General features: G+C 43.6%; 1 protein-coding gene across 24 annotated transcripts in view; it reads right to left on the bottom strand.

Moving 5' to 3' along the window:
• LOC106568455 (alpha-adducin) overlaps positions 1 to 20,506 on the bottom strand; it is a 50,542-nt gene that overhangs the window by 19,142 nt on the left and 10,894 nt on the right. For 15 of the 24 annotated variants that reach the window (XM_014138816.3, XM_045692565.2, XM_014138803.3 and 12 more), the window contains exons 2-6: positions 5,667 to 5,880; positions 4,564 to 4,726; positions 3,825 to 3,857; positions 1,534 to 1,685; positions 1,067 to 1,147 (exon numbers count right to left, since the gene is read on the bottom strand). In XM_014138816.3, coding sequence (XP_013994291.1) covers positions 1,067 to 1,147; positions 1,534 to 1,685; positions 3,825 to 3,857; positions 4,564 to 4,726; positions 5,667 to 5,861 — 624 coding nt within the window. In that variant the 5' untranslated portion in view covers positions 5,862 to 5,880. The remainder of the gene's footprint in view (positions 1 to 1,066; positions 1,148 to 1,533; positions 1,686 to 3,824; positions 3,858 to 4,563; positions 4,727 to 5,666; positions 5,881 to 20,506) is intronic. The other 9 variants (XM_014138807.3, XM_014138805.3, XM_014138814.3 and 6 more) reach the window with 1 other exon arrangement.

Raw genomic sequence — 20,506 nt, forward strand, 5'->3', positions numbered from 1 at the left:
TTCTCACCCAATACCCCATAAAGACAAAGTGCAAAGATGTTTTTAGAAATATTTGCAAATTTATTGAAAATTAAATACAGAAATATCCCTTTAACATAAGTATTCACACCCCTGAGTCAATACTTTGCAAAAGCACCTTTGGCAGTGATTACAGCTGTGAGTCTTTCTCGTTAAGTTTAAGAGATTTGCACACCTGGATTGTACAATATTTGCACATTGTTCTTAAATTCTTCAAGCTCTGTCAAGTTAGTTGTTGATCATTGCTAGACACCCATTTTAAAATTTTGCCATAGATTTTCTCCCTGTGTCTGTTGGAAAACAGACTGAACCAGGTTTTCCTCTAGGATTTCGCTTGTGCTTAGCTTTATTCCATTTATTTTCATGCTCCCTCGTGTTTGCCGATGACAAGCATACCCATAACATAATGCAGCCACCACCATACTTAAAATTAAACGGTTATGAAGAGAATAATTTTATTCTGTACAGGCTTCCTTCTTTTCACTCTGTCATTTAGGTTAGTACTGTAGAGTACATGTTGCGTTAATATTTTTGTTCAGTATAGTTCAAGTTTTGGTCCCATGTTTCATGAGCTGAAATAGAATATCCCAGAAATGTTCCATACACACAAAAAGCTTATTTCTCTAACATTTTTAGCACACATTTGTTTACATCCCTGTTAGTGAGCATTTCTCCTTTGCCAAGATTATCCATCCACCTGACAGGCGTGGCATATCAAGAAGCTGATTAAACAGCATGGTCATTACACAGGTGCACCTTGTGCTGGGGACAATAAAAGGCCACTAAAATGTGCAGTTCTGTCACACAACACAATGCCATAGATGTCTAAAAATAATTGCTGGCATTTTAACAATTGATTTGCAGGTAAAATTACATGTATGACAACATCTGTGTTTGGATGATGGAGGCTGAATGACAATCACTTATTTAAATCACTACTTGAAAGGCATTCAGCATAACATAAGATGAACATATTCTATTAGTTCACAGCGTTGTCACACATTATGCAGGCAGCTGTTAAGAGTGAGACACTGGGGGAGAATCTTACCAGACTGGAGGCGGAGACTTCACTGTACAGAAGCCCAAAAGGGACAATCAGGAACCTCTCCTGATCTGAATTCACCCGTACCTGGAAGACATGAGTGCAGATGGTGGTCTTAACAAGCAGTAACAAACAAACAAACAAACAAACAAACCTGGCAAATTACACCAAATGGCTCACATACACTAGAATGCAGTTGTTAAAATGTTTCACATTCTTTTGATGTTTCATCAACAATATAATGCTTACTCAACTAATTTTACCAACCTAGACAACTCCACATTTTCCTGCTGAGCTTTCTGAAAAGATATTCTGCAGGTTAAATCTACAAAGCACTACAATATACTGCAGTAAAATAAAAAAAGATCCTGTCCTACATATTACTTCTGGTGTTTCATACTGGCTAGGAGTCTGTTTTAACAACATAGCAGTGGATAAAGACACTAGAGAAGTACATTACAAGGCTGTCTTACGGTTAAGTGGTTGTAGATGAGTTGGGACCAGCCAAAGAGGTCTGTTAGGCGGTAGAAGGCGGCCAGCTTACAGCGGAGCAGCTTCTCTCCCTTCTCATAGGAGATCGAGTCAGATCCACGCAGGTCATTCACTGGGGTTACCATGCCCAGACCTGTAAAGGAAGAGAGAGAGCGAGAAACAGAGGTGCAAATATTTGCACATCGTTATAAAACACTATATAGACAACGTGAAATTTAAAACGTTTCTATTCCTTTTGAACTTTTGTAAGTGAAATAGTTACTGTTCATTTTTTCACTTTGTTTATTATCAATTGAACTTGCTTTGACAATGTAAACATGTTTCCCATGCCAATAAAGCCCTTTGAATTTAATTCACTCACCTCAGTCAAAGAATAATATGCCAATTTAAACAGTCTATCCGTCTATAATTACAAAGCATCTATGTTTAAGAAGCCTGTAGTTACATTCTACAACACTACTACCGACCTCTGAACTCAGCAGAGACCATCTTGGCCTGAGGGGACCTAAGTGCTTGACGTATGCTGTACGTAAACACACAAAGCAGCATGAATGTGTACTAGCTAGGTACACTAGGTGCTGGAGTACTGTGTACTAGCTAGGTACACTAGGTGCTGGAGTACTGTGTACTAGCTAGGTACACTAGGTGCTGGAGTACTGTGTACTAGCTAGGTACACTAGGTGCTGGAGTACTGTGTACTAGCTAGGTACACTAGGTGCTGGAGTACTGTGTACTAGCTAGGTACACTAGGTGCTGGAGTACTGTGTACTAGCTAGGTACACTAGGTGCTGGAGTACTGTGTACTAGCTAGGTACACTAGGTGCTGGAGTACTGTGTACTAGCTAGGTACACTAGGTGCTGGAGTACTGTGTACTAGGTGTACTGCACTACGGAATTTACTCTTGGTAGATGAATTCACAGCACAGTAGCCAAATGCCTCATACATACCTCCATAACGTATGCATTAAAATGCATTATTGTCAGGGGCTGAAGACACCAGAGAGGGTCTTATATATATATATATATATATATATACACACTACATGACCAAAAGTATGTGGACACCTGCTCGTCGAACATCTCATTCCAAAATCATGGGCATTAATATGGAGTTGGTCCCCCCTTTTTGTTTCTATAACAGCCTCCAGTCTTCTGGAAAGGCTTTCCACTAGATGTTGGAACATTGCTGCGGGGACTTGCTTCCATTCAGCCACAAGAGCATTAGTGAGGTCGGGCACTGATGTTGGGTCGATTAGGCCTGGCTCACAGTCGGCGTTACAATTCATCCCAAAGGTGTTCGATGGGGTTGAGGTCAGGGCTCTGTGCAGGCCAGTCAAGTTCTTCCACACCGATCTCAAAAAACCACTTCTGTATTGACCTCGCTCTGTGCATGGGGGTATTGTCATGCTGAAACAGAACAGGGCCTTTCCCTAAACTGTTGCCACAAAGTTGGAAGCACAGAATCGTCTAGAATGTCATTGTAACCTGCAGCATTAAGATTACATAGTTCCAGTGAGGGGTAAAAACATGAAAAACAGCACCAGACCATTATTCCTCCTCCACCAAACTGTACAGTTACCACTATGCATTGGGACAGGTAGTGTCCACCAAACCCAGGTTCGTCCATCGGACTGGCAGATGGTGACGCGTGATTCATCACGCCAGAGAACGCTTTTCCAATGGCGGCGAGCTTTACACCACTGCAGCCAACGCTTGGCATTGCACATGGTGATCTTAGGCTTGTGTGCGGCTGCTCGGCCATGGAATCCCATTTTATGAAGCCCATGACAAACAGTTCTTGTGCTGACGCTGCTTCCAGGGGCAGTTTGGAACTCGGTAGCGAGTGTTGAAACTGAGGACAGACAATTTTTACACACTACGCGCTTCAGCACTCGGCGTTCCTGTTCTGGGAGGTTGTGTATCCTACCACTTCGTGGCTGAGCCGTTGTTGCTCCTAGACGTTTCCACTTCACAATAACAGCACTTCCAGTTGACCGGGGCAGCTCTAGCAGGGCAGAAATGTGACGAACTGACTTGTTGGAATGGTGCCATGTTGAAAGTCACAGAGCTCTTCAGTAACACCATTCTACTGCCAATGTTTGTGTATGGAGATTGCATGTGCTCGATTTTATACACCCATCAAACGGTGTGACCGAAATAGCCAAACCCACTTATTTGAATGCAGTGTCCACATACTTTTGTTCAGTGTATATGTAACAAACTAGTGCTCCGCTAACTAGCTAGTGATTCTACATCTACATATAATACTCACTCATGTTGAAGGCAGTCATGCCTCCTTGGGGTGCTGCAGGATACATGCATCACATATAGCTCATACTGTGTATTTATTTCTATATACACATTACATTAGATTCGTGTTTCCCAAACCTCTCCTCGAGTAGCCCCACGCAGTCTACTTACTTGATGTTGTTCTAGAAAGAACACAGATGATTCAAAATGGTCACCTAATCATCTATCCCCTCATTAGTTAAATCAGCTGTGATACTTTTGGAATACATTAAATACATGGACCGGCTGGGGGTTCTGGAGGACCGGTTTGGTCCGGCTGGGGCTACTGGAGGACCGGTTTGGACCGGCTGGGGCTACTGGAGGACCGGTTTGGACCGGCTGGGGCTACTGGAGGACCGGTTTGGACCGGCTGGGGCTACTGGAGGACCGGTTTGGACCGGCTGGGGCTACTGGAGGACCGGTTTGGACCGGCTGGGGCTACTGGAGGACCGGTTTGGACTGGCTGGGGCTACTGGAGGACCGGTTTGGACCGGCTGGGGCTACTTGAGGACCGGTTTGGACCGGCTGGGGGTTCTGGAGGACTGGTTTGGACCGGTGCGGGTTCTGGAGGACCGGTTTGGACCGGCTGGGGGTTCTGGAGGACCGGTTTGGACCGGCTGGGGGTTCTGGAGGACCGGTTTGGACTGGCTGGGGGTTCTGGAGGACTGGTTTGGGAAACACAATTAGATTACAGTCTGATTTAAGGACAGAAGAGAACTCACTCATGCTGAGCGCAGCCATGCCTCCCTGGGGCGCTGCAGGGTACATGGTGGGGATACTGGTGGTCATAAAGTCAGCTATCTGCTGCAGAGCCAACAAGCTGGTGGGAGTCTTTCCCCTCTTCAGCTGGTCCTGAATCATCGTATCCAGCTCATCACAGAACGCCTGGGGAGTAGACAGCGACACAGTCAGACAGCGAAGGCTCAGGACAGGTCAATACACCATTGTTGTCGCTGATGCATTGTAACACCGTCACTAGCTGGCTATTCTTAGTTCTTCTACTACAGAATCCATGGTTATTGTTAAATCAACACAGGAGTGATTGGAAGTAAAAGAGTCTGTCGGGGCAGTCTGTCGGGGCAGTCTGTCGGGGCAGTCTGTCGGGGCAGTCTGTCGGGGCAGTCTGTCGGGGCAGTCTGTCGCTGTTCTCTTGCTATCGCTTCTTGACTGTCACAAGTGCCTGTTGACTGCCGCATTGCTGAGAGGAAACTAGAATAGAAAGGCTTCAACCTGATAAACATTGTTAGCGGGAACAGGCAAAGAAAATCAGTCACATATTACATAATCACTGCCCAGAAGAACTAAAGAGTTACATACTTCCTTTGTTGGCAACTGTTTCCATGTTGTGTGTCAAACCTAGCTACATGTCCTGCTCGTAATAACTTATCTAGAGGGTGAAACAACAAATCTCTCAACAACATGCTCCTAACATAGTCCCTTTTCTTACCTCCTGCTGCACTGTCTCTCTGTGTGTGTGAGAGAGACTGTGTGTGTGTGTGTGTGTGTCACAGCGTCACAAAGAATGTCTTTCTTCCATCAGTAAAAGGCTGGGGTGTAAACACTGAGTTTTATACACTGAGCTTAAACTGAGTGCTGCTGAGAGAACAGTACTGTGATTGAGAGAGACAGTGTGAAGTGGCCGTACCGTGATACAGGCCTATGTAGAGGATATTCAGAATTGGAAGTAAATAAAACAGGAAGAGTTTTGGGACAAAATGTGTATGTTTTGGTGTTATGTTGGTGACATGACATATGTTGGTGACATGACATTTTTAATTTTATTTGTGTGTTTGCGCATTAATGTGTGGGTGTGTGTGTGTCCTACTGGGCTCTGCAGGATCATGGAGACCCTCTTCCTCTGCTCCATCATGTTGAAGTCCTGTCTGAGGTCTGGGGCCATGTTCCTCTCCCTCTGGTACTCCGGGCTGCTCTCGTCCACTCGGTCAAAGTAGCGCTCCTTGTGGGGGGCGGTGGTGGGAGGGGGCGCAGTCACCACCCCTGAACCTGAGTCACCGTTCATCACCGGGTCCTGTTGGCTCCTGGAGATCAAAGGTCAGAAGTGAAAACATGGGTTGTGTTCATTAGGGTAGGTGTTTCCAAACCTTTTGGGGACAGGGACCCCTTTTGTGATAAATAAAAATAAAAAATTTATACATTTTTTTTTTTTTTTTTTTTATATATATTCGGGGACCCCATCAAAAATAGCATACAAGGAGTTTTCCTATGACTGCTGCAGTGCATGGTCGGACCAACCAAGTCTCAGGCCCTGGGAAACAAAATTGTAAAGGCCCCCTTCTTCACATAGGAAAGAACATTTAGCAGTTTTAAAGCTAATTGGGGCAGACACACACGTTTGCTGTTTTAAAGCTTAAATGACAGTGCACTTATGTTCAAAACAACTTTAGGGAATTCAAGAAGTATTTAATTGAAAACTGGACCATCGATGGAGTACTGTGGATCCCTGTGAGCATCCCAGGCCCTGTTGTGCATCTAAAGGTATATTATAGATATGACATTGTATTGCACTAGGATTGGGCGATGTAGAAACAACGAAGAGTACCAAAGCGGCGCAAAATGTCAGATGGGGGGGAGGGGCCCTATCTCCTGTACAATGCCAGATGATCATGGGCCTTTCACAGCAGACACTTCATTTCCGTTTTTCTCCCTAATCCTGATTCAATTTGAATGGGGATTAGGGAGTACCTCCGCGGACCCCCAGTTTGGGAAACACTGCACATCATACCAAAATGTTTTAAAACAGAAAACAAAAATTTGCATGTATTATTAAATAATCCCAGGTAGTATCTCCCATGTTTCAGTCTCTTAAATTTGTTGCCAAATGAACACAAAACATGTTTTAATCAAGATTACATTTAATATCCAAGGCAGACAGCCAGATGGAAAAATGTCACGTCACGCTTGGTGCGCTAAACATTCAGTTACATTACATCACCTCTGCTGCTTCCTGTTTTGATAGTGTGACCACACCCCCCAGGGCTTATTGATTTCCTGTCCATTTCCTCTGGCTCAGTCAGTCTAGATACAAAACAGACACTCAACCGTCATCATTACAAGGGATAAAATGAAAATGTGGCGCAGCGAGTGGCGAGCAGCGGTCTAAGGCACTGCTTCGCAGTGCTTGAGGCGCCACTACAGACACCCTGGTTCAAATCCAGGCTGTATCACAACCGGCCGTGATTGGGAGTCCCATAGGGCGGCGCACAATTGGCCCAGCGTTGTCCGGGTTTTGGCCGGTGTAGGCCGTCATTGTAAATAAGAATTTGTTCTTAACTGACTTGCCTAGTTAAATAAAGGTGAAATAACAAATAAACCAGCAAGCCAACCAAACATGGTTGTTAGCACAGTTAGTAAGGGAGAGAGGGAGTTACTGTGAAATGCCATTATCAGTCCTGAGAATGGAGGGCAGTGACTCTGTTGCATAGCAGAGCTATGAGTGCTTGTTGCTGCGAACCATGAACAAGTTGCACCACTATCTCCCATAGAACAGCATTGATGTCAGGGAGAAATGGAGACAGAGGACAGTAGTCTCACACTGCCAGACATCACACTGACATGTTAGTCAGACTTATTCTTCTCCGGATTCCTACCGCAAGTTCTGAACCTATTTTTAAATTTTTAATTTATAATTATTATTATTATTATTATTATTATTATTATTATTATTATTATTATTATTATTATTATTATTATTATTATTATTATTATTATTATTATTATATATTGATTTTTTTTTCTCCCTTTTCCCACCTAGAATTATAGCAGCTAACGTCCCCTGAGAGCACAGCCGCTAATCCGCGGCCTGCTAGCTATCTAAAGCACATTGGACTGCTGGCTTAAGAGGCCCTTCGGACATATTTCTTTGGCCACTATACATATTTTGCCAATTGGCCTGGTTACCACACGGAGCCCTGCTGATCCGTCCGCTGATGTAACTGCACGAGGAGGCCACAACAGACTTTCCTCCGTCGCGTCGCCCCTCTAAGGCCTTTCTGTTAGCCTGCGAGCCCGCCGCTAGCTGCCTGAAGCCACGCACTGGACTCTTATGATCACCAGGGTACGCATGCCTCTCCCTAACGTCACCATGCCTTGTCCATTGCTGTTTTGGTTTGTAACTATTGTTTTATTTCACTGTAGAGCCTCTAGCACTGCTCAAAACGCTTCAGCTAACAATTTAGTTCCACCTCCCACACACGCAGTGAACTCACCTGGTTTAAATGCTATTTCTAGAGACAATCTCTCTTTCATTATCACTATATGCACAGGTTTACCCCTACTGTATTCACATCCTACTATACCTTTGTCTGTACATTATGCTTTGAATATATTCTATCGTGCCCAGAAATCTGCTCCTTTTACTCTCTGTTCTGAACGTGCTAGACGTCCAGTTCTGTTAGCCTTTAGCCGTACCCTTATCCTAGTCCTCCTCTGTTCCTCCTCTGGTGATGTAGAGGTTAATCCAGGCCCTGCAGTGTCTAGCTCCACTCCCATCCCCCAGGCTCTCTCATTTGTTGACTTCTGCAACCGTAAAAGCCTTGGTTTCATGCATGTTAACATTAGAAGCCCCCTCCCTAAGTTTGTTTTATTCACTGCCCTAGCACACTCCACCAATCCGGATGTCCTAGCCGTGTCTGAATCCTGGCTTAGGAAGACCACAAAAAAACTTGACATTTCCATCCTTAACTATAACATTTTCCGACAAGATAGAACTGCCAAAGGGGACGGTGTTGCAATCTACTGCAAAGATAACCTGCAGAGTTCTGTATTACTATCCAGGTCTGTACACAAACAATTCGAGCTCCTACTTCTAAAAATGAACCCTTCCAGAAACAAGTCTCTCACCGTTGCCGCTTGCTATAGACCACCCTCCGCCCCCAGCTGTGCCCTCGACACCATATGTAATCTGATTGCCCCCCATCTATCTTCTGAGCTCGTGCTGCTAGGTGACCTTAACTGTGACATGCTTAACACCCCGGCCATCCTACAATCTAAGCTTGATGCCCTCAACCTCACACAACTTATCAATGAACCTTCCAGATATAACCCCAAATCCGTAAACACGGGCACCCTCATAGATATCATCCTAACTAACTCGCCCTCCAAATACACCTCTGCTGTTTTCAACCAAGATCTCAGCGATCACTGCCTCACTGCCTAATGGGTCTGCGATCAAACGACCACTCCTCATCACTGTCAAACGCTCCCTGAAACACTTCAGCGAGCAGGCCTTTCCAAAATCGACCAGGACAGGGTATCCTGGAATGACATTGACCTCATCCCGTCAGTAGAGGATGCCTGGTTGTTCTTTAACCTGTTAGGGCTAGGGGGCAGTATTGACACGGCTGGATAAAAAACGTACCCGATTTAATCTGGTTACTACTCCTGCCCAGTAACTAGAATATGCATATAATTATTGGCTTTGGATAGAAAACACCCTAAAGTTTCTAAAACTGTTTGAATGGTGTCTGAGTATAACAGAACTCAAATGGCAGGTCAAAACCTGAGAAGATTCTGTACAGGAAGTATCCCGTCTGACCATTTCTTGGCCTTCTTTGCCATCTCTATCCATTACAAAGGATCTCTGCTGTTACGTGACACTTCCTACGGCTCCAATGGGCTCTCAGAAGGCGGCAAAAAGCTGAATCGTGGCTTTGCAGGCTCTGGTTGAAACAAAGTAGCGCGTTTGGGTAGTGGCTGGTTACAGTACTGTGAGACTCAGGCGCGTGCCCTCGTCGACCGAATGCTTTGTTTTCTTACCCCTGTTTACCTAAACGGAGATTCCCGGTCGGAATATTATCGCTTTTTTAACGAGAAAAATTGCATAAAAATTGATTTTAAACAGCGGTTGACATGCTTCGAAGTACGGTAATGGAATATTTAGAAATCTTTTGTCACGAATTGCGCCATGCTCGTAACCCTGATTTACCATTTCGGATAGTGTCTGGAACGCACAAACAAAACGCCGCTATTTGGATATAACGATGGATTATTTTGGACCAAACCAACATTTGTTATTGAAGTAGCAGTCCTGGAAGTGCATTCTGACGAAGACATCAAAGGTAATCAAACTTTTGTAATAGTAAATCTGACTTTGGTCAGGGCTAAACTTGGTGGGTGTCTAAATGGCTAGCCGTGATGGCTGGGCTATCTACTGAGAATATTGCAAAATGTGCTTTCACCGAAAAGCTATTTTAAAATCGGACACCTCGATTGCACAAAGGAGTTCTGTATCTATAATTCTTAAAATAATTGTTATGTTTTTAGTGAACGTTTATCGTGAGTAATTTAGTAAATTGTTAGTAAATTCCCCGGAAGTTTGCGGGGGGTATGCTAGTTCTGAACGTCACATGCTAATGTAAAAAGCTGGTTTTTGATATAAATATGAACTTGATTGAACAAAACATGCATGTATTGTATAACATAATGTCCTAGGTGTGTCATCTGATGAAGATCAAAGGTTAGTGCTACATTTAGCTGTGGTTTGGGTTTATGTGACATTATATGCTAGCTTGAAAAATGGGTGTCTGATTATTTCTGGCTGGGTACTCTGCTGACATAATCTAATGTTTTGCTTTCGTTGTAAAGCCTTTTTGAAATCGGACAGTGTGGTTAGATTAACGAGAGTCTTGTCTTTAAAATGCTGTAAAAGTCATATGTTTGAGAAATTGAAGTAATAGCATTTCTAAGGTATTTCAAAATCGCGCCACGGGATTCAACTGGCTGTTGCGTAGGTGGGACGAATTCGTCCCGCCTAGCCCACAGAGGTTAAAAGTGCTTTTCTCACCATCTTAAATAAGCATGCCCCATTCAAAAAATTTAGAACCAGGAAGATATAGCCCTTGGTTCACTCCAGACCTGTCTGCCCTTGACCAGCACAAAAACATCTTGTGGCGTTCTGCATTAGCATCGAATAGCCCCCGTGATATGCAACTTTTCAGGGAAGTTAGGAACCAATATACACAGGCAGTTAGGAAAGCAAAGGCTAGCTTTTTTAAACAGAAATTTGCATCCTGCAGTACAAACTCAAAAGTTCTGGGACACTGTAAAGTCCATGGAGAATAAGAGCACCTCCTCGCCCAAGCCCCCACCATTTCTCCTTCACCCATATCCAGATAGCTGATGTTCTGAAAGAGCTGCAAAATCTGGACCCCTACATATTAGCCGGGCTAGACAATCTGGACCCTCTCTTTCTAAAATGATCTGCCGAAATTGTTGCAACCCCTATTACTAGCCTGTTCAACCTCTCTTTCGTATTGTCTGAGATTCCCAAAGATTGGAAAGCTGCCGCGGTCATCCCCCTCTTCATAGGGGAAGACACTCTAGACCCAAACTGCTACAGACCTATATCTATCCTATCCTGCATCTCTAAGGTCTTCGAAAGCCAAGTTAAACAGATTACCGACCATTTTGAATCACACCGTACCTTCTCCGCTATGCAATCTGGTTTCAGAGCCGGTCATGGGTGCACCTCAGCCACACTCAAGGTCCTAAACGATATCATAACCGCCATCGATAAGAGACATTACTGTGCAGCTGTCTTCATCGACCTGGCCAAGGCTTTCGACTCTGTCAATCACCACATTCTTATTGGCAGACTCAACAGCCTTGGTTTCTCAAATGATTGCCTCGCCTGGTTCACCAACTACTTCTCAGATAGAGTTCAGTGTGTCAAATCGGAGGGCCTGTTGTCCGGACCTCTGGCAGTCTATGGGGGTGCCAAAGGGTTAAATTCTTGGACCAACTCTCTTCTCTGTATACATCAATGATGTCGCTCTTGCTGCAGGTGATTCTCTGAGCCACCTCTACGCAGACGACACCATTCTGTATAGTTCTGGCCCTTCTTTGGACACTGTGTTAACTAACCTCCAGACGAGCTTCAATGCCATACAACTCTCCTTTCCGTGGCCTCCAACTGCTCTTAAAACGCAAATAAAACTAAATGCATGCTATTCAACCGATCATTGCCCGCACATCCAGCATCACTACTCTGGACGGCTCTGACTTAGAATACGTGGATAACTACAAATACCTGGGTGTCTGGCTAGACTGTAAACTCTCCTTCCAGACTCATATTAAGCATCTCCAATCCGAAATTAAATCTAGAATCGGCTTCCTATTTCGCAACAAAGCATCCTTCACTCATGCTGCCAAACATACCCTCGTAAACCTGACCATCCTACCGATCCTCGACGATGTCATCTATAAAATAGCCTCCAACACTCTACTCAACAAATTGGATGCAGTCTATCACAGTGCCATCCGTTTTGTCACCAAAGCCCCATACATTACCCACCATTGCGACCTGTACGCTCTCGTTGGCTGGCCCTCGCTTCACGCTCGTCGCCAAACCCACTGGCTACAGGTTATCTACAAGTCTCTGCTAGGTAAAGCCCCGCCTTATCTCAGCTCACTGGTCACCATAGCAGCACCCACTCATAGCACGCGCTCCAGCAGGTATATCTCACTGGTCACCCCCAAAGCCAATTCCTCCTTTGGTCGCCTTTCCTTCCAGTTCTCTGCTGCCAATGACTGGAACGAACTGCAAAAATCTCTGAAGCTGGAGATTCCCATCTCCCTCACTTGCTTTAAGCACCAGCTGTCAGAGCAGCTCACAGATCACTGCACCTGTTCATAGCCCATCTGTATACAGCCCATCCATCTACCTCATCCCCATACTGTATTTATTTATTTTGCTCCTTTTGCACCCCAGTATCTCTACTTGCACATCCATCTTTTGCACATCTACCATTCCAGTGTTTAATTGCCATATTGTAATTACTTTGCCACCATGGCCTATTTATTGCCTTAATTCCCTTATTTTACCTAATTTGCACTCACTGTATATAGACTTTGTTCTTTTTTTCTACTGTATTATTGACTATATTTTGTTCATTCCATGTGTAACTGTGTTGTATGTGTCTAACTGCTATGCTTTATCTTGGCCAGGTCGCAGTTGCAAATGAGAACTTGTTCTCAACTAGCCTACATGGATAAATAAAGGTGAAAAAATTTCATATGAGAATCAACGTAGAGCGGCTGGAATCGAGCTAGAGGTAAATAAGCGATTTCCAATTGATCCAGGCTCATTTTTGTCAAGGCTGTCTGATGGGATAATGTGCCCTCAGACAGAGTACATTACCAGCCTGGAGCCAGAAAGTTGACCTCCCCCCGGAGGACAAAGACAGCCAGCATAGAGCTAGGCAGGGCCCTGCTCCAATACTCAAAAAATGCATCCTTCCTTCCATGAAGTAATCAATCCCTGATCTGACATGATTGCTGAAATCAATGCAGTGGATTCCTCTTTAAATCTAACCTATCCAATCATGTTACCACGGTGACTACCTCAAGAAAGGGATGAGGATCAGGATGCATTTTGACAGCATTTGAAAAGGGCCCAAGTAGGCCTCTCTGGCTGCCTGGCAGACAGCACCGTACACCATTAGTCCTTCTCAGTCCTCAGCAATTAGACAAATTTCAGCCAAAACAGGACACAGGGCTGCTATGATAACTACTACACAGGGCTGCTATGATAACTACTACCCAGGACCAAACCATCCAGGCCTCACAGCAGAGAGATGTGTTCCCAGTCCATTTAGTGCCAGAGACCAACTGAGAATAGTTTGGGTGATACTAAAACACCTGGAGAAACTAAAACAATAAAAAATAAATGATACATTCTTCAGCCATACAAATGGTGTGTGCGCACACACACACCCACACACACACACACACACGCTACGGTTCTCTTTTCTGACCTGAGGGATTCTTGAGATTGTATTTCGTGAATGTAAATTAGTCCAGAGGAACTAGTCTGGAATCCCAACTGATATACTCCGTTTCACAGTTTGTATTTCAGGCTGCCAAATACCAACATGAAAAATAGCAATTAGGGATAGGTCTTCCTGTGCCAATCTCATTAGGGCCCAAAAATACCCAGAACCTCTGGTCTGTTACTAATCCGATTGTATCACGAATTGCCTGTTTACTGTCCAACAGAACAGAGGATAATGCTGCACTGGCTGGTAGAGAATAGGTTTTTGCCAGAGACCCAAATGGGATGCTATTCCCTATATAGTGCACTACTTTTAACTGGGGCCTATCATGGTCCTGCTCAAAAGTAGCGCACTCTAGGGAATAGGGTGCCATGTGGATGCAAACATGGGGTTCTGTGACCAGGAATGGAATGGTCCCTTAAAAGGTCCCGGTCTCTTAGAGCGGACGACTCAGAGCGGAGCTATGACTGACTCAGCACCCTTGACTGTTGAGGATCTGTTGTGGTGCCAGTACTGTGGGAAGGGAACGCCGCAGACGTGTTGTGGTGCCAGTACTGTGGGAAGGGAATGCCGTTGACATGTTGTGGTGCCAGTACTGTGGGAAGGGAACGCCGCTGACATGTTGTGGTGCCAGTACTGTGGGAAGGGAACGCCGCAGACATGTTGTGGTGCCAGTACTGTGGGAAGGGAACGCCGCTGACGTGTTGTGGTGCCAGTACTGTGGGAAGGGAACGCCACAGACGTGTTGTGGTGCCAGTACTGTGGGAAGGGAACGCCACAGACGTGTTGTGGTGCCAGTACTGTGGGAAGGGAACGCCACAGACGTGTTGTGGTGCCAGTACTGTGGGAAGGGAGCGCCGCAGACGTGTTGTGGTGCCAGTACTGTGGGAAGGGAACGCCGCAGACGTGTTGTGGTGCCAGTACTGTGGGAAGGGAACGCCGCTGACGTGTTGTGATGCCAGTACTGTGGGAAGGGAACGCCGCAGACGTGTTGTGGTGCCAGTACTGTGGGAAGGGAACGCCACAGACGTGTTGTGGTGCCAGTACTGTGGGAAGGGAACGCCACAGACGTGTTGTGGTGCCAGTACTGTGGGAAGGGAACGCCGCTGACGTGTTGTGGTGCCAGTACTGTGGGAAGGGAACGCCGCAGACGTGTTGTGGTGCCAGTACTGTGGGAAGGGAACGCCGCTGACGTGTTGTGGTGCCAGTACTGTGGGAAGGGAACGCCGCTGACGTGTTGTGGTGCCAGTACTGTGGGAAGGGAACGCCGCTGACGTGTTGTGGTGCCAGTACTGTGGGAAGGGAACGTCGCAGACGAAATCTGAATCCTCATACAAGAGAAAACGGCCCAGAACAAGAAGGCTCTAAAAGCAACTGTGGTTGAGTAAAGTGTCTGCTTATATGCACAGCTTCAACAAGCTAAGGACAAAAACACACTAAATGGTAATTATGCACTGTCCCTGGCATCTGATATAGACAAGCAAGTCGACTCCATTATAACCCCTGTGGTCGAGAGTCTTTCAGATGATGCACTTCTTCAAACTAAGGACAAAAACACACAAAATGGGGGTAAACTAGCTTAGAAAACACAGCTGAAACATGAACTAAGTGCTTTCAGTGCTAACAGAGTGACCACCATCACTATCCTTATTCCTGCTGCAGCAGCCAAGCTCAGGAAATAACTGAGGCTTTGTGTAATATGATCTCCCACCGCCTCCAGGCAGTAACAGATACACTGCTGCTGATCCCGGTCCTCTAGACTTTGACATCCATGGGAACACAGAGAGCAAAATGGCTTCATCAACTGTTATTCATTTTGTCCAAATCTTACTGTACAATAAAATCTGAATACAATAGCTATATCGCTTCTTAACTCATAAAAAATATCAATCACATCCTAATTTTCAAATTATAATGAGTTTCTTTTTTCAATTCCACAGTTTAGACTAGCTTTGGATAAATCTCAGGTATACAGCCTTGACCTCGCTTACAGAACCCAAGGAAGCCGCCCATAGAAATATAATTACTATTCTATTAAATGTATTCAATTAAGTCACTCTATTAAGTCACTCTATTAAGTCACTCTATTAAGTCACTCTATTAAGTCACTCTATTAAGTCACTCTATTAAGTCACTCTATTAAGTCACTCTATTAAGTCAAGAGCCTCAGTCTCCATGACCTGTACATTAAGGTAAACATGGATATTCGTCCCAAATGGCATCATATTTCCAATAAAGTCAGTGCACTAGGACTCGATTCAAAAGTAGTGCACTATATAGGGAAAAGGGTGCCATTTTGGACGAAGACAGAGACCAAACCTTCCATGGGTTCATTGTGTGAACAGCCATCCAGTCAGGTCAAGCCATCCAGTCAGGTCAAAGGTCAATAGATAGACTACAGAACAGGAGTGCCTTGAGGATAGTGAAACTGGAAACTAGACCGTGAGAGAACAGCGGTCAACCAGCGTGTAGTCCTAAAAACAGGAAATGAGTTAGAATCTTTTCTACCTCTGGTTTGTTGGCATTTCCTATGGGGGAAATTAATAGGGAAAGAACGTTTTTGGGGGATAAACTGTGAAATTATGGTTGATTGTAAACACAGGCTTTTTCACAAAAAGTTACATTAGCAGATTAAGACTATTTTATAGGACAAAACATAGAAGAGCTCCTAAGCTGTGTTTCCAACAGAATACATTTTCTGCACTTACCCAAAAACACCATTAAATTTACCCATCGTCTTTGGCAAATTAACCATGGTGGAGTTAATGGTGGAGTTAATGTCTGTTAATGTCTACAAAAAGACACCATTACTATGGCCCTCTATAAAATGACATTGTTTCTTACACAAAATGTTACACTAGGAAATAGAACAGGAGATGAAATACACTTCCTGCTTGTAAAGTCCTTCTGGAGGTCAACTTGAAACAGCCCAGATGTCCAGTACAAACAGTACTCCCAGATAACACTTCCACTGAGTATCTGAAATGGGAAAGTAAAAAGCCAGGCATAATGCTGTGAAACTATTAAAACCTGTTTGGGATAGGGGGCAGTATTTTCACGGCCGGATAAAAAAAACGTACCTGATTTAATCTGGTTACTACTCCTGCCCAGAAACTAGAATATGCATATAATTATTGGCTTTGGATAGAAAACACCCTAAAGTTTCTAAAACTGTTTGAATGGTGTCTGTGTATAACAGAACTCATATGGCAGGCCAAAACCTGAGAAGATTCCATACAGGAAGTGCCCTGTCTGACAATTTGTTCTCCTTCTAGGGCATCTCTATCAAAAATACAGCATCTCTGCTGTAACGTGACATTTTCTAAGGCTTCCATTGGCTCTCAGAAGGCGCCAGAAAGTGGAATGACGTCTCTGCAGTCTCTGGGCGAAAAACAGGAGGAGTTTTTGTGAGTGGTCAGGCAGGGAACAATGACACTGGAGTGCGCATGCACGACACGACTCCATGTTTTTCTTTCAGTCTATGAATGAATATAACGTCGCCCGGTTGGAATATTATCGCTATTTTACGAGAAAAATAGCATAAAAATTGATTTTAAAACAGCTTTTGACATGCTTCGAAGTACGGTAATGGAATATTTTGAATTTTTTTGTCACGAAATGCGCCCGCGCATCACCCTTCGGATAGTGACCTCAACATACGAACAAAACGGTGCTATAACGGTGCTATTTTTTCTACTGGATCATTGATTGTATGTTGTTTTACTCCATGTGTAACTCTGTGTTTTTTGTATGTTGTCGAACTGCTTTGCTTTATCTTGGCCAGGTCGCAATTATAAATGAGAACTTGTTATCAACTTGCCTACCTGGTTAAATAAAGGTGAAATAAAATAAAAAATTATTTCGAACCAAAATATTTGTTGTTAAAGTAGAAATCCTGGGAGTGCATTCTGACGAAGAACAGGAAAGGTAATCCAATTTTTCTTATAGTAATTCTGAGTTTAGTGAGCACCAAACTTGGTGGGTGTCAAATTAGCTAGCCTGTGATGGCCGAGCTATCTACTCAGAATATTGCAAAATGTGCTTTCGCCGAAAAGCTATTTTAAAATCTGACACCGCGATTGCATAAAGGAGTTCTGTATCTATAATTCTTAAAATAATTATGTATTTTGTCAACGTTTATCATGAGTAATTTAGTAAATTCACCGGAAGTTTGCGGTGGGTATGCTAGTTCTGAACATCACATGCTAATGTAAAAAGCTGTTTTTGATATAAATATGAACTTGATTGAACAAAACATGCATGTATTGTATAAGATAATGTCCTAGGAGTGTCATCTGATGAAGATCAAAGGTTAGTGCTGCATTTAGCTGTGTTTTTGGTTTTTGTGACATATATTCTTGCTTGGAAAATGGCTGTGTGATTATTTTTGGCAGGGTACTCTCCTGACATAATCTAATGTTTTGCTTTCGCTGTAAAGCATTTTTGAAATCGGACAGTGTGGTTAGATTAACGAGAGTCTTGTCTTTCAAATGGTGTAAAATAGTAATATGTTTGAGAAATTGAAGTTATCGCACTTTTAAGGTATTTGTATTTAGCGCCACGCTCTACCATTGGATATTGGTGAGGCGTTCCGCTAGCGGAAAGTCTGTCCCTAACAGGTTATTAAGAGTCCTACCAGGATTATCAATCTAGAAAAACTCAGTTGTTTTCTTCTGGAGAGAAGAGAAAGCCACTGCTTGCTAGTCTGGTTGGTCATGACTATGAATTCAATTCCCTTCAGATTGCAGCTTCTTGAGAATTTGACATATAGTGCTATTTTACTTGTCCTACGTTTTCTGATGATGGTTATAAGAGGAAAACTAGGAATGTGATTTTTTTTTTTATTATCCTAAAATACCATGCGAATTCACAATGCAGCTGCGCTGCTGCCAGCAGCGGTTTGGGTCTCACGGTGCATCTCTTTCAGATGGTTCAGCATTTACCCAATACTACCTTTACTGTTCCTTAACTTCACCTGGCAAAGTTTGCATTTTCTTCTCATTTAACTTCTCAAAGTAACTTAGTTGCTGTTGCTTGCCTTTCTGCCCTTTTCCAACTGTTAACAACGATGATGGAGTGGTATGGAGTTGCGTCCAAAATAATTGATTCATAGACTCCTTTATTTTTTTATGTCACCTTTATTTAACCAGGTAGGCCAGTTGAGAACAAGTTCTCATTTACAACTGCGACCTGGCCAAGGTAAAGCAAAGCAGTGCGACAAAAACAACAGAGTTACAAACAAACGTACAGTCAATAACACAATATAAAAATCTGTATACAGATTTTGTATACAGTGTGTGCAAATGAAGTAAGGAGGTAAGGCAATAAATAGGCCAATAGTGGCTTAGTAATTACAATTTAGCAATTTACACTGGAGTGATATACAGTTGAAGTCAGAAGTTTAAATACACTTATGGTTGGAGTGTTTAAAACTCGTTTTTCAACCACTCCACAAATGTCTTGTTAACAAACTATAGTTTTGGAAAGTCGTTTAGGACATCTACTTTGTGCATGATGCAAGTCATTTTTCCAACAATTGTTTACAGACAGATTATTTCACTGTATCACAATTCCAATGGGTCAGAAGTTAATATACACTAAGTTGACTGTGCCTTTAAACAACTTGGAAAATCCCAGAAAATTACTTCATGGCTTTAGAAACTTCTGATTGACTGAAATTATGTCAATTAGCCTATTGGAGGTGTACCTGTGGATGTATTTCAAGGCCTACCTTCAAACTCAGTGCCTCTTTGCTTGACATCATGGGAATATCAAAAGAAAATCAGCCGAGACTAAGAAAAGTCAGGTTCATCCTTGGGACCAATTTCCAAACACCTGAAGGTACCGCGTTCATCTGTACAAACAATAGTACGCAAGTATAAACACCATGGGACCACAGAGCTGTCATACCGCTCAGGAAGGAGACGCGTTCTGTCTCCTAGAGATGAACGTAATTTGGTGCGAAAAGTGCAAATCAATCCCAGAACAACAGCAAAGGACCATGTGAAGATGCTGGAGGAAACAGGTACAAAAGTAACTATATCCACAGTAAAACGAGTCCTATGTCGACATAACCTGAAAGGCCACTCAGTAAGGAAAAAGCCACTGCTGCAAAACCGCCATAAAAAAGCCAGACTACGGTTTGCAACTGCACATGGGGACTTTTTGGAGAAATGTCTTCTGGTCTGACGAAACAAAAATTGAACTGTTTGGCCATAATGTCGATCGTTACGTTTGGAGGAAAAAGGGGGAGGATTGCAAGCCGAAGAACACCATCCCAACCGTGAAGCACAGGGGTGGCAGCATCATGTTGTGGGGGTGCTTTGCTGCAGGAGGGAATGGTGCACTTCACAAAATAGATGGTATCATGAGGTAGGAAAATTGTGGATATATTGAAGCAACATCTCAAGACATCAGTCAGGAAGTTAAAGCTTGGTCGCAAATGGGTCTTCCTAATGGACAATGCCCCAAGCATACTTCCAAAGTTGTGGAAAAATGACTTAAGGACAACAAAGTCAATGTATTGGAGTGGCCATCACAAAGCCCTGACCTCAATCCCATAGAAAATTTGTGGGAAGAACTGAAAAAGCTTGTGCAAAGAAGGAGGCCTACAAACCTGACTCGGTTACACCAGCTCTGTCAGGAGGAATGGGCCAAAATTCACCCAACTTATTATGGGAAGTTTGTGGAAGGCTACCCAAAATGTTTGACCCAAGTTAAACAATTTAAAGGCAATGCTACCAAATACTAATTGAGTGCATGTACATTTCTGACCCACTGGGAATGTGATGAAAGAAATAAAAGCTTAAATAAATCATTCTACTATTATTCTGACATTTCACATTCTTAAAATAAAGTGGTGATCCTAACTGAC

This window comes from Salmo salar, chromosome 13, assembly GCF_965601325.2.
Source record: "Salmo salar chromosome 13, fSalSal1, whole genome shotgun sequence".
In the NCBI taxonomy this organism is placed as follows: Eukaryota; Metazoa; Chordata; class Actinopteri; order Salmoniformes; family Salmonidae; genus Salmo; species Salmo salar.